This window comes from Ochotona princeps, chromosome 14, assembly GCF_030435755.1.
Source record: "Ochotona princeps isolate mOchPri1 chromosome 14, mOchPri1.hap1, whole genome shotgun sequence".
NCBI classification, from domain to species: Eukaryota; Metazoa; Chordata; class Mammalia; order Lagomorpha; family Ochotonidae; genus Ochotona; species Ochotona princeps.
Window position 1 is genome coordinate 31,621,691 of NC_080845.1, and position 12,026 is coordinate 31,633,716.

General features: G+C 52.6%; 1 protein-coding gene across 1 annotated transcript; it reads left to right on the plus strand.

Annotated features, from left to right (window-relative positions):
- The first annotated feature begins 202 nt into the window (after nt 1-202).
- On the plus strand, nt 203-4,911 carry LOC131481952 (B-cell differentiation antigen CD72-like). The gene is made up of 5 exons (XM_058672869.1): nt 203-444; nt 614-718; nt 1,282-1,353; nt 2,200-2,445; nt 4,889-4,911. Exons 1-5 carry the CDS (start codon nt 366-368, stop codon nt 4,909-4,911), a joined length of 525 nt encoding a protein of 174 aa, XP_058528852.1. The 5' UTR covers nt 203-365.
- Nucleotides 4,912-12,026: the final 7,115 nt, after the last annotated feature.

Below are 12,026 nucleotides of genomic sequence, written 5' to 3' on the forward strand. Positions count from 1 at the left end.
AACAGTTGAGTGTCTGGGGTCAGTTGGCCCCCAGAGAGCAACAACGACTTACACACACACACACACACACACACACACACACACTCCACATGCCAAAGGGTGCAGTGCTGGTCAGGCACAGAGGAACCCTTGGGCCCAGCCCTGCCACAGCAGCTTTGGGCAAAGATGCCTCTGCTTCATTGAGCCCCTCTGTTGGAGACGCACTCCCATCTTCCGCTGTTGTGACTCAAGTCACAGGGTCAAGTGCTGAGTGAGGGGTGTGGCCACAGAGGGAACTCAGAGCTCTAGAGTGAGCAGGGTGGGAGAGGAGAGGGGCTTAGGAGAGCAAGCAAAGGCACGTGGGGCTGAAGGTGCTGCCAAGAAACATGGCAGAGTCCGTCATCTATGCAGACCTGCGGTTTGTGAAGGCTCCTCTGAGGAAGAACATCTCCCACCCAGGACGGGGTAAGGGTACCTGTAGCCACTTCATTCCCTGAGCCCACCGAACCTCAACCTCCAACCTGACCACCACAGGGTCTCTCCTCTCCTCTCCTCCCCTCCCCTCCACTCCACTCCACTTTATTTCCCCTCCCCTCTCCTCTTCTCTCTTTTCTCCTCTCCTCTCCTCTCTTAGAGTCTGACAAGGATGGGAAGCTCACCAACGAGAACATACAGGCGCTTTCACACCCAGAGGCACCCACCAGCCTGCCACTGGCTATTGAACCAGGGGACGAAACAGGTATGATGAGCCCAAAGACCGTGTGTGTGTGTGTGTGTGTGTGTTCGCAAGGGTGCTGTGCCTGGAGCAGTGGAGTCCACACTGGTCTCCAGAGAATGTTACCCTATGGAGGGAGGGGAGAAGAGGAGCAACAGATGGAGCAGGTGCCAGCATGGCCCTAAGGCAAGTGCAGTCCCATTGGAGGCTTGGCAGGGGCTGGGGCACTCCTGGGGGACTAAGTTGGAATGTGAAACAGGGAGCCACAGAGGTGGGGAGGGGGACGGAATGAGGACGGTAGATACTAAATAGTGCTCAGTAAGGAGAAGAGCTGGGAGTCAACCCCTTCCCACAACAAGGAAACCATAAAGGAAATCCAAGACAGCCATGATGGGATTCCCAGAAACAATCACGGGTGGTACATGGCAAGAGCCCTGAGGCGACCAGGAGCCCCATGGGTGGTGAGGGCATCCCATAGCAGCTGCAGATGGAGGACAAGAGCAGGACCACGCGGTGGGCGATCTCTGGGGAGAGGCTATGGGGCACAGCCCAGGATTTGACCATGACCACCTCCATTCCCTTTCCAGCATTCTGCATGGAACAGCCAGCCATGACTTGGAGCAGTGCCAAAGCCCCAGATGCTGAACAAATGCTCCCCTGTGAGTACTGTCGCCTTGCCAGTGCCATTACAAGCCATGTGGGACTCCAGGGAGAAAGAGAGGGTCATGGACACAAGTGGACATAGCCTTGCAGTGTGCCCTGCTGGGGATGAACCTTCCTGCTGTGCCCCCAAGGGCAAACCACACCCCTAGCATTTCTCAATTCGTATCCCTCTCAACCCATTTCCTCTCTCGCCTGAGCATTAGCTCCCTTTGATAACAGGAAGTGACCTTTTGATCTGGCTAACCATCAATAATCCTAAATTCTTACTCTGGAAAATTCTCCCTCTTCACCTCCAAATGGTCCCAGCACCCAGGAAAGCCATCCACTGCCCACCCCTCACCTCTGCAAGCATCTCCTAGGGATGTTTTCTCTAGAGGAGCCCTGCAACAGCCCCTCAGTTTTCCTCCCTCCCTCTGTGAAGGTCATGGCCACCCCTGCCGTGCACAGCACCTCCTCCTGGGCCTGTTCCTCACCTGCCTGCTGTTGGCGATGGCTGCCATCTGGCTGGGCGTGCAATGTGAGTATGGCTGACCCTGGCTCCTCATTGCCACAAGCCACCTCATCCTCTGGTCTCTCCACCGTCAGATACCCTTGCTCAGTGTACCCCACAGCAATGTCCTGCCAACCCTCAGTTTTAGGGGGCTACTTCCCAGTCAAGGCTACTTACAAGCACCTTGGCTTCCTTAATAACCAAGTTATTAGGCATCAGATGTCATAAATCTGTCCAGTGGTTCAGAAAAGTTGCAAGACAGAGAATAGGGGGCTGATGTGCTGTGTTGTGGCTCCAGGGTACCATTTCAGAGTGGTTCACGCCCCCTCCCTCAACCTCTGTGTCTTCCCAGATCTGCAGGTGTCTCAGCAGTTTGGGCAGCTGAGCAGCCTCCTGGAAACCTCCAACAGCAGCCTTCAGAAGCAGCTCCACCTTGGAACTGCCCAAAAGGGACAGAGGGCACACCAGGCTGCCAAGAAGCAGCTTCAGCCCTGCCAGGCAAACAGGACGAAGATGCAGGAGACCTTGCAGGCAGTACAGCAGAAGCTAAGCCACCTGCAGGACACACTGAAGCCCTTCTTCACCTGCCCCTCACAAGGTACCTGCTGTGGACACAGGGGAACTGGAAAGGCTGGTTAGCCATGAGGGGACCAAACGAAGGAGCAACAGCAACAGGTGTCTGTCTAGGCGCTTTCGGGAGGCAGCGAGCTGTCCAGGAAAAGGGCACTGGAGCAGACTGGGCTCAAGAGCTAAGCTGGCTGGCAGGGAGAAGGATGAAGTTGCACAATGCATCTAGGGGCATCCCCTTACTTTCAGGGTTGGCAGCCTGCAGTTCTAATCAATTTCACTCTATGGATAACAACAGTCATCTAGAACCCAGACATTTGTATGTGAAGTTGGTTCACTTGGTTTCAAGAACATAGTTTGCTTGGACCTTGTTCCCGTGGAGACCGCTTGAAGGGGAAGAATCACTGGCTGCTCCAGGTGCAGGCCAGTAGAGGCAAGGTGGCTGAAGTCCACGTGTAGCCATGACAGGGAGGTGGGTGAGTTGGAGGGTTGTGGGCCTAGGGTACAGCAGACCCCTACTCCGTTTATGTCTGTCTACTTTGAAAGCAGCGATGGAGAAGGTACCCATGGAAGGGAAAGAACAGGCCAAAGCAAGCTTGGGTGCTAGGGAAGGTGACTGTGGGCAGGTCTTGAGAGTGTGGTCAGGGTTAGGCTCTGTCTGTATGAGGGTGCAGGAAGAGTGTGCACATACCCTCCAACTGTCATTTCCTGAATCTTCTACTGCTCTGTGCTGTGAGGTCCCACACCAGGGTTGCCCCCACCCGCCCTCCCAACACCCATCCCCAGAGCATCCTTGACTGCTTCTTCATTGAAAGAACAACTCTGAATGCCTGCATTGATGACAGGTTCTTCCACCCTGCACCTCTGCCACTTTACAAAGGTCTAATCACGCCATCCCAGTCTATAGCGCTTCATTCTAGTTGACTGATCACAGCTAAGAAAATCCATGTGGCATTGATTTGAATGTGTGGTAGGGACTGTGTTAGGGGAAAAAACAGATGAATGAATGAATGAGATACCCAGTGGATGGTTATGGGGCCAACTGAGATTGGATAAAGTTCTGGGTGCACCACAAAGTGTTCAGCAATGGGACACTGGTCCTGTGGGAACTCCTAGCGTGTGAGGAAGTCATGCTACTGCCTGTGAAGGCCTTTTACTGAGTACAAATAGACATGGCATTTTCCATGGTGGAGGGGGCACAGCCGGGCTGAGGAGGATTGCAGAGGTCAAGGGCCAGAAGTCCACAAGAGTAATGACCTTGGACACAGGGGGTTGGTTAGTAGTCAGCCTGTGAGGACATCATTATTCCCAGGCTGTGCTACCATCACTATCTTATTGCTTTCTAGACACCTGCTGTGTGGTGGGCTGGATACTGATTCAGGGAAGATGCTTTCACATCTCACTCACTAAGAGGGATTGGCAGGAAAGCCGAGAGTATTGCAAATCTCTGTCATCTGACCTGACCACAGTCACAGACACTCCTGGGAGTTATTATTACTCAAAAGTAAGTAAGCTGGAGTGGGTTCATTGGACTGAAATGTATCATCGTTTCGGTTTCGACAGTGCATGCCGGCCAGCACGCCCTGGCAGACACACACAGTCATGATCCTTCGCCCTGAGTGGCCAGCAGCCTTTCTACCCTCACAGCACAGCGCTGTGGGTGGCCCCTCCTCGCCAGCCAGTGCTGGTTGAGATGTGACCATCGATCCCACAGGGCCCATGCACCCATTGGTGGTCAGTACCAGAGGGAAGCTCATCCCTGTCTCCCGAAGTCCTCGTGCTGTAGTGTGTGTTTTCATCCACACACCTGTGCTCTCTGAATCTCCCTTCAGAGTTCTCCCTGGAAGAGCTTATTGTTGCAGTTATCCAAGAACACTTCATATTGGGTTGGCCACAGCTTAAACAAGGACTGGTGGTGGTTGTTTCCAGGGTAAGTTTGCTGGACGTTTTGACTATTTTCAGCTCTTGTCAACTCCTCATAAAGACATGCCAAGGCGACTGGTTCCATAGGTCCTGATTCCAGAATGTTTCCATCAGTTAGTGTTATAATTGCCTATTTGTTTTCCTCTATTTAAGAAAATTCTGGTGGGGGAAGGGAGTTGGTCCTTATTTTTACTCTATTCACTAGTATCTAAAATTACTTGGCTCAGTTAAAATAAGGAAATAGTTGCTAGGTTGGGATCCACATTCTTACTCAGAAGGCAAAACTGAGTTTCAGCCAGGGTTTTACAGCTGATGGAACACCTGGACATTCTAACTTGCCATCCCTAGACATGCTTGCCCACGTGAAGCTGGGCTCTCTCTCAGTGAGGGCCACTGGGGGGCGCTAGAGCAGTGCCAAGGAACTAGAGCAGAGGGTGAGTCCTGAGACTAGGTGGCCCCTTGCTTGTGTTCCTGGGAAACTGGAGTGTTTCTGTCCTACAGACCTCGGGTAACTGGCCCTTCCCTAACCCTCCCACCTCTGAATTTGGCAGGTTATCTGGAGAGCTGGGACTAGGTCAGGTTTCACACAGGCCAAGCTACTGAAGTGTGGATGGACAGGGAATGTTCAGTAATCTCTTGATTGATTTCTCCAGCAGCCAATGCTCCATGATAGAGCACAGCCATTCTGTTAAGGTCTATCCTTGGCATCTGGGGGCGCAGGTGTGCAGTAACCATCTTCCTTGCATCTGTGAGATGGCATCTTTCATGTTTCTAGGCAAGGACCAGTCTGTGTAGACTCCAGGTAAGAATGGAGCAAGGACTGTGGTGTGACAGGCCTGTGTGAGAGGGTTGCAAGGCAGGGACCCAGAAATTACAGGGGAGAGGGCCCGGCGTGATTGCATAGTGGTTAAAGTGCTCGCCTTGCATGCACTGGGATCCCACATGGGCGCCGGTTCTAATCCTGGTGACCCGTTTCCCATCCAGCTCCCTGCTTGTGGCCTGGGAAAGCAGTCAAGTACGGCCCAAAGCCTTGGGACCCTGCACCCGCGTGGGAGTCCCGAAAGAGCTCCCGGCTCCTAGCTTCGGATTGGCTTAGCTCCAGCCATTGCGGCCGCTTGGGGAGTGAACCATTGGATGGAAGATCTTCCTCTCTGTCCCTCCTCCTCTCTGTATATCTCCCTTTGCAATAAAAAAAATAAATAAATCTTTTTTTTTTAATTACAGGGAAGGTTCTTCCCAGAGGACAGCCTGTGGCTTGGTTGGGCATGACAGGGGCAAGTGAAGACCCAGCTTTGAGGAGAACTGGTGAACTGGCTGTTCAGGGTGCTTTGGCCAGAGTGGAGTGGGCTAAGTAGGGGCTTGAGTGCAGCCAACTGTGGAGCTCACTGATGTTTACTCTTGCAGGTATTAATGGCAGAATCCTGCTGGGCCATCCCCTCTCATTGTGTCGTGCAGTGCCCAGCTTTTCTTCACAATGCAGTGCCCAGCAGGGACCTAACCAACCCCCTACACTTGTAGCCAGCACACTGCTTGCTTCAAACCTTGCCCAAGAAACTAGGGTAAAGAATCTCCTTTACTAGGGTAAAGAATCTCCTAGGAGGGACCTGGACACTGTGGTCAAGAACCTGCCCCAGTGATGTGGGAGAGGGGTTGGGAAGGAGGGGACATGGACTGAGTGGATAAGGGCAGCCCAGAACCAACCAGGCAGTTTTTTGAAATCGGTTTAAATAATTTGCATGTTGTATTCTTGTGTATCAACAGCACTGTGTGTGGTTAGGTGAGCCCAGCAGGAGACCCAGCCCAGGGTTGGATTAGCCAAGAGCTCTGCCCTCGAGTCCATGCTGAGGGTGTGTGTAGCTTGGCATGATGCCCTCTGTGGCAGAGGAAATTGCCCACTTCACAATTGAGGTTGCGGTAGCAGGGGACAGCGGTGTGGAGCGTGGACACACAGACAGAAGCCAAAGCTAAAGGGCCGAGGAGCATCCGGGACAGGGCAATCCATCCTCAGGTTCCTGAGGAGCTACAGACAGCAGCAAGGGTTCTGTCCTTCCCAGGACTGCTACCCAGGGCAGGCTGTGCTGAGTGTATGCCAGGGCTCCATTCCCAGGCTGGCGGGGATTTTATCAAGACAGCCGGGTAGTTGTTGTTGACGGGAGGTCCTGACCAGGGGCAACTGCAGGACCTGCTGTGGCTCAGGACTGCTGCCTCCATACCATCCTCTGCTTGGCCAAGGGCACCATAGCAGGAGGGCCAGGACTTCACATTTGCGGAGCGAGCTTAGGAATGAGGGCAGCAAGCAGCAAGAGATACCAGGCTAGACCAGGCTAGACCAGATTCCCCAGAGCAGGTGGGCAGAGGGCATCAGTTAATGAGGTATGAAGTGTGGTGGTGGGGTGGCGCGACACACCTGCTGGATATGTCCAGGAGCTTGATTCTGCTATCCCTGAGGTTTTCCAATAATGAGATGGTCCCCTAATTGGAGGTGATTCTGGTGACAAGGGCAGGTAGAAGTCCAACAGATTTCAGGAGAGCCATTGATTCTGCCTGATAAGTGTCACAGAAGGACTGTCTCTTGACACAATGTCTGTAGATGGAGGAGTCCATATTCTTGGCCCTGGTCAGGGCTCCTGGGGACTCCCTTTTCCTCCAGGAGCTGGGAGGGCCTGAGCTCAGAGAAGGGCCTAACTCCTAGCTCCTAACCCCTCCTCCCTGCTGCAACCCTCAGACTCTAAGTTTGGAAAGCATCCTCTTGTTTGAGCTCTTCTCAAACCCCACCCCTCGCTGACTCCCATTTGCTGTACTACTAAATACACTCGGTTGCTTCCCCAATTTAGTGCTCAGGAGTTCTTAGAGGGAGAGAGAAAAATGGATTTCCTGAGGGTCAAGGTCCCACTTGCTCACTCTGCATAGACGTCAGGAGACTCCTGGTATAGAGAGCTGGTTCAGACGGCTGCTCCAGATCCACTCCACTTGCTGGGTGATTTCAGTGAAGTGAGCGTGGGTGCTGGGTTCCATTTGATGGGCAGATGAGGGGGCAGACGTGGGAGTAGCCTCATTCTCTCTGGGAGCATGCCACACCTGCCCCATCACGTAGGGACACCTGCAGACAGCTGTGGTGATCAGGCCAGTTCAAGAACAGCAAGGTGCTTATTCTACAGCAGTGGATGGCCAGAAGTGGGAAAAGCAGCGGGCAGTCATCCCCAACCAGGGCGCAGAATCCAGGTATGTCCAGGCCAAAGATGAAGGCGTCTCCAATCAGCCTTCCTTGGGGTCTCCTTCTCCCCACATCAACCAACAGTCATGGTCTCAGACTTCATGGAGACCCTCCCAGTCCCACCCAGCATGCATACCCCATTTCTTTCCAACCTAGAAACTTCACTGGGTCCACAGGTACTCGGACGATGAGCTCACACCACAGTATCCATTGGCAATGTACAGCAGATGCTGCGCATTCCTGCTCAACCAAAACCATGGCATCTTCATTGGGCTTATAAAGGACAAACACCCAAGCCTGCTTTTTACCATCTCCCATGATTGCTGTGGGACTGGGTTGGTGGGTTACACAGGAGAAGGGACCCAAGAGTGAGGGCCTCAGGGAAGAGCTCTCAGCATTAGGGGGCAGAGAGAAAGGGGCTTATCTGACGGGACCTATCCAAAGCAGCCTGCCCAGATGTGCCAGACAGAGGACAGCCTTCTCCTACCCTCTGTTCCTCATCCAGTCTCTTTCTTCTCAAGCCTGGCAGCGGTGTGATTGGCAGGTTGATGAGAACCAAACAGGGCAATTTCCTCATCAAAGGAGCCTCCACTTGGTCATACATACGCATGTGCAGTCAGTAGCGTTCCCCAGCTCCAGGACCAGGGAAGCAAATGTTTCAGGAACCCTGTGCTTCTGTCTGCCATGTTGGGCAGTAGCCAAAGGAAGGGTCTCCTGGAGTGTGTTGGGCTGTGGCCGTGAGGACAGACACAGCCTGACTTTCAGAGTCCTCCTGGACTAACTGATGCTGTCTGGTGTTTCCACAGGAAGCTGCAGATGAGTCCCTTATATCCCATACTTATAGCTCCTGTTGCTCAGCTCTTAAAACTCCTTCTGCTGGGAAAAAAAACCTCCTTCTGCTGCTGCGATGGTATAGCAAGCTAAGCCTCTGCCTGCAATACTGGTATCCTGTATGGGCACCGTCCTGTGTCCAAATGGCTACTCCATTTCCAATCTAGCTCCCTGCTGAAGTACCTGGAAAAGCAATGGAGAATGGCTCCAATGCTTGGGTCCCTGTGCCACGTAGGTGACTTGGGAGATGTTCCTAGCTCCTGGCTTCAGCCTGGTGCATTCCCAGTCATTGCAGGCTTTTGGGGAGTAAACCAGCAGATGGAGCATCCTTTATCTCTCTGTTACTTCTCTCTCTGTAACTCTATCTTTCCTTTTCTTTTTTAAAATTTCATTTATTGTTATTGAAAGGGCAGATCAGGTTTACAGAGAAAGGAGAGACCTGAAGAAAGATCTCCCATACACGAGTTTACTCCCCAAATGGTAGTAATAGCCAGAGCTATTTGAAGCCAGGGTCCATTTGAAGCCAGGAGCCAGCTCCATGGCTGGAACTGCCATTGTCCCTGCTGGTGCCGCTATCCTGAGTTGGCCCTTCTGTATGTACCTCCTTTCAGCCTGTGTGGAACCACTTAACCACTATGCTATTGCACCGGGCCAATCCTGTTTCTTTCTTTAAGAATGGCAGGGTGGGCCTGGTGTGGCAGCCTAGTGGCTAAAGTCCTTGCCTTACATGCGCCAGGATCCCATATGGGTGCCGGTTCATATCCCAGTGGCCCCGCTTCCCATCCAGCTCCCTGCTCGTGGCCTGGGAAAGCAGTCAAGGATAGCCCAAAGCTTCGGGACCCTGCACCTGCGTGGGAGACCCGGAAGGGGTGTCAGGCTTCTGGCTTCAGATCTGCTCAGCTCCGGGCCACTTAAGGAGTAAATCATCAGATAGAAGATTTTCCTCTCCGTCGCTCCTCTTTGTATATCTCACTTCTCAATAAAAAATGAATAAATCTTTAAAAAAAAACTAGCATGGGTATGATTGACAGGTTGATGAGAATTAAACACGGTGATTTCCCCACCTAAGGAGCCTCCACTTGATCATATGTACATATGTACAGTAAGCAGCATGTTCACTAGCTCCAGAGCCTGGGAGGTCCTTCTGTCTGCCACTTCTGGGCAGTAGCTGAGGGAGACTCTCCAGGAGGCTGGTGGGCTGTGGCCATGAGCACAGACACAGCCAGATTTTACGATTCTGTGGATACCTCTTGGCCTTCCTGATGCTGGCCTTTCCCAGGCTACTGTGGATGAGCCCCTTCCATCCCACACTGGGAGCTCTTCCCAGAGGCACGCACTCCCAGGCCCTTTCTCCTTTGTAACTCATGAACCCACTCCTGCAGTAAGCATGGGCGATGGCAGGAAGCAGGCTTGGGTGTTTGTCCTTTATGATCCCAGCGAGGATGTACATTCCTGGATGAGCTGGAATGTGCAGCCCCTGCCCCTCAGCACTTAAACTGCTTCTCAGGGCTGGTGCCATGGCATAGCAAGCTGAGCCTCTGCCTGAAATGCTGACATCCTGTGTGGGCACTGGTTTGTGTCTCTTGGCTCCATTTCTGATCTAGCTCCCTGCAAATGTGCCTGGGAAAGCAGCAGAGGATGGCTAAAACGCTTGAGTCTCTTTATCCTTGTGGGTGACCTGAAGATGTTCCTAGCTTTTGGCTTCAGCCTGGCATGGCCCCAGCCAGTACAGATTTGGGGGGATTTAATCAGCAGATGGCAGATTCTCTTTCTCTCTCCGTAACTCTGCCTTTCAAATAAATATTTTTTAAAATATTAAAAAATAAAAATGGCAACAATCTTGCTTTTAAATAAGAATCAGCTATCTACAATAGTGCCATCATAGAAAAATATTATTTTGTAAATATTTATCTGTCAATTATTTGGAAGGTGGAGTGACTGAGGATCAATGTTGGAATTAGGTAAGGACCTATTTAAACACACAGAGAATCACTAGCCACCGTGAAGTAGAGTGGGCACCTTGTAGAAAATAGGACAGGTCAATGTCAGAGGGACACGGAAGGGCAACGGAGACAGTGGTGTGGTGCTGCAGTGACTGGATGCCTCAGTGCAGTCAGCGGGCTGTGATCTGAACTGCCCTGGAGGCTGAGTGCCACCAGCAGTGAGGTGGGAAGCGGAGTCCACTGGGAGCTCAGCAGAAGCTGAGGCACCTGCAGGACACACCGAGGCCCTGCTTCACCTGCCACTCGCCAGGTACTTGCTCTGGGCATAGGGGAGCCAAAGGGGCTGGCTTGGCATGAGGCAGCCAGGTGAGTGGGCGCCCGGGGCAGGGGTCTGGGGGCACTCAGGATGGAGCAAGTTGTCAGGAAAAGGGCAGTGGAGCTGGAATTGACAAGAGCTGTAGCTGCCAGCTAACAGGGAGAAGGATGAAGCCTCACACTGGATCTAGGATCCCTTCACCTCCAACACTGTCGGCCCGCAGTGCAAATCTGTTTTAACCCATGAACAGCAGCAGCATGGTTGGGAACCTTCCCCCAACCCCCCATTTATATGTGAATTGGTTGTGCCTAGTTTCAAAGGATATGGCTTCGCTTAGTCCTTGCTCCCGTGGCTACTGCCTGAAGGTGAAGCTCACCAGCTGCTGCAGGTGTGGGCCCTTAGAATGCAGTGTGGCTGAAGTCCATGTGGGGCCCACACAGGGAAGGGGTGGGTGGGAGTGTTCAGCGACTTGGAATGCAGCAGACCCCTGCTCCACCTGCTCTATTCACTTTGAAAGCAGTGATGGGAGAAGGAATTCATGGAAGGGAAAGGCCAGGCCAAAGCAAGCTGGGATCCGAAGCAAGGTGCCAGGGGCCATGGGCACTGGCATGGGGAAGGCTTAGGAGAGTGGTTAGGGTTCATTTCTATCTGAGGGGGGAGGAAGAGTACATGCAGACAACTCAAACTGTCATTTCCTGATCTTCTTTTGCTCCATGCTGTGGGGGGGTCCCATGCTAGGGCTGGCTTCCATTCCCACAGCACCCCCTACTGGTCCCTCATTGAAAGAACAGCTATGAATGCCTACTCTGATGCCAGCTTCTTCCACCCCACACCTCTGCCACCTCACAGAGGACTGTGACTCACTGGTAGCTCCCCTTCCTCTGTTCCTGCCAGCTGCCTCCTGTCTTCACTTTCCTGCCTGCCCGTCCTGAGGTCCAACCATCACCCAACTGCTCACTCCTTTTCCCAGTGTCCTTAGTGTGCTTGACTGGCAAGATCTGAACTTTGCAGGAACCTGGCTGACCACCGTACCTAGTGCTGCACCAAGGTGCGTCACATCAGGGATTGTTCTGCCTGGTGCCAATGAGACTCTGGTCGCCAAGCACTGCCTGGCGCCCTAGGCGGCTTCCAGGGCAGCTTCCCAGCCTTAAACCCCAGCCTTTCCTTTGCAATTTCAGGTACCCCCATCTGTCCCAGCCCTCCATGCTCCACTGCCAAGTCTGTGGAGGCATTTAAAATTTTGCCCATTCCTATTTTTGAATTTCTTCCCTAGCCATCCTTTTATTTGGAGCGGCAAAGTCCTTCACAAATAAAAATATGTTCATGCCATCCCAGTCTAGATTGTATCATTCTAGTTACTTGATCACAGCTAAGGAAATTGGAAT

Coding starts and splice junctions, on each gene's coding strand:
- LOC131481952 (XM_058672869.1), top strand. CDS start 366: ATGGCAGAGTCCGTCATCTATGCAGACCTGCGGTTTGTGAAGGCTCCT. Junction 719..1,281: donor TGAACCAGGGGACGAAACAG/GTATGATGAGCC, acceptor TTCCCTTTCCAG/CATTCTGCATGGAACAGCCA. Junction 1,354..2,199: donor TGCTGAACAAATGCTCCCCT/GTGAGTACTGTC, acceptor GTGTCTTCCCAG/ATCTGCAGGTGTCTCAGCAG.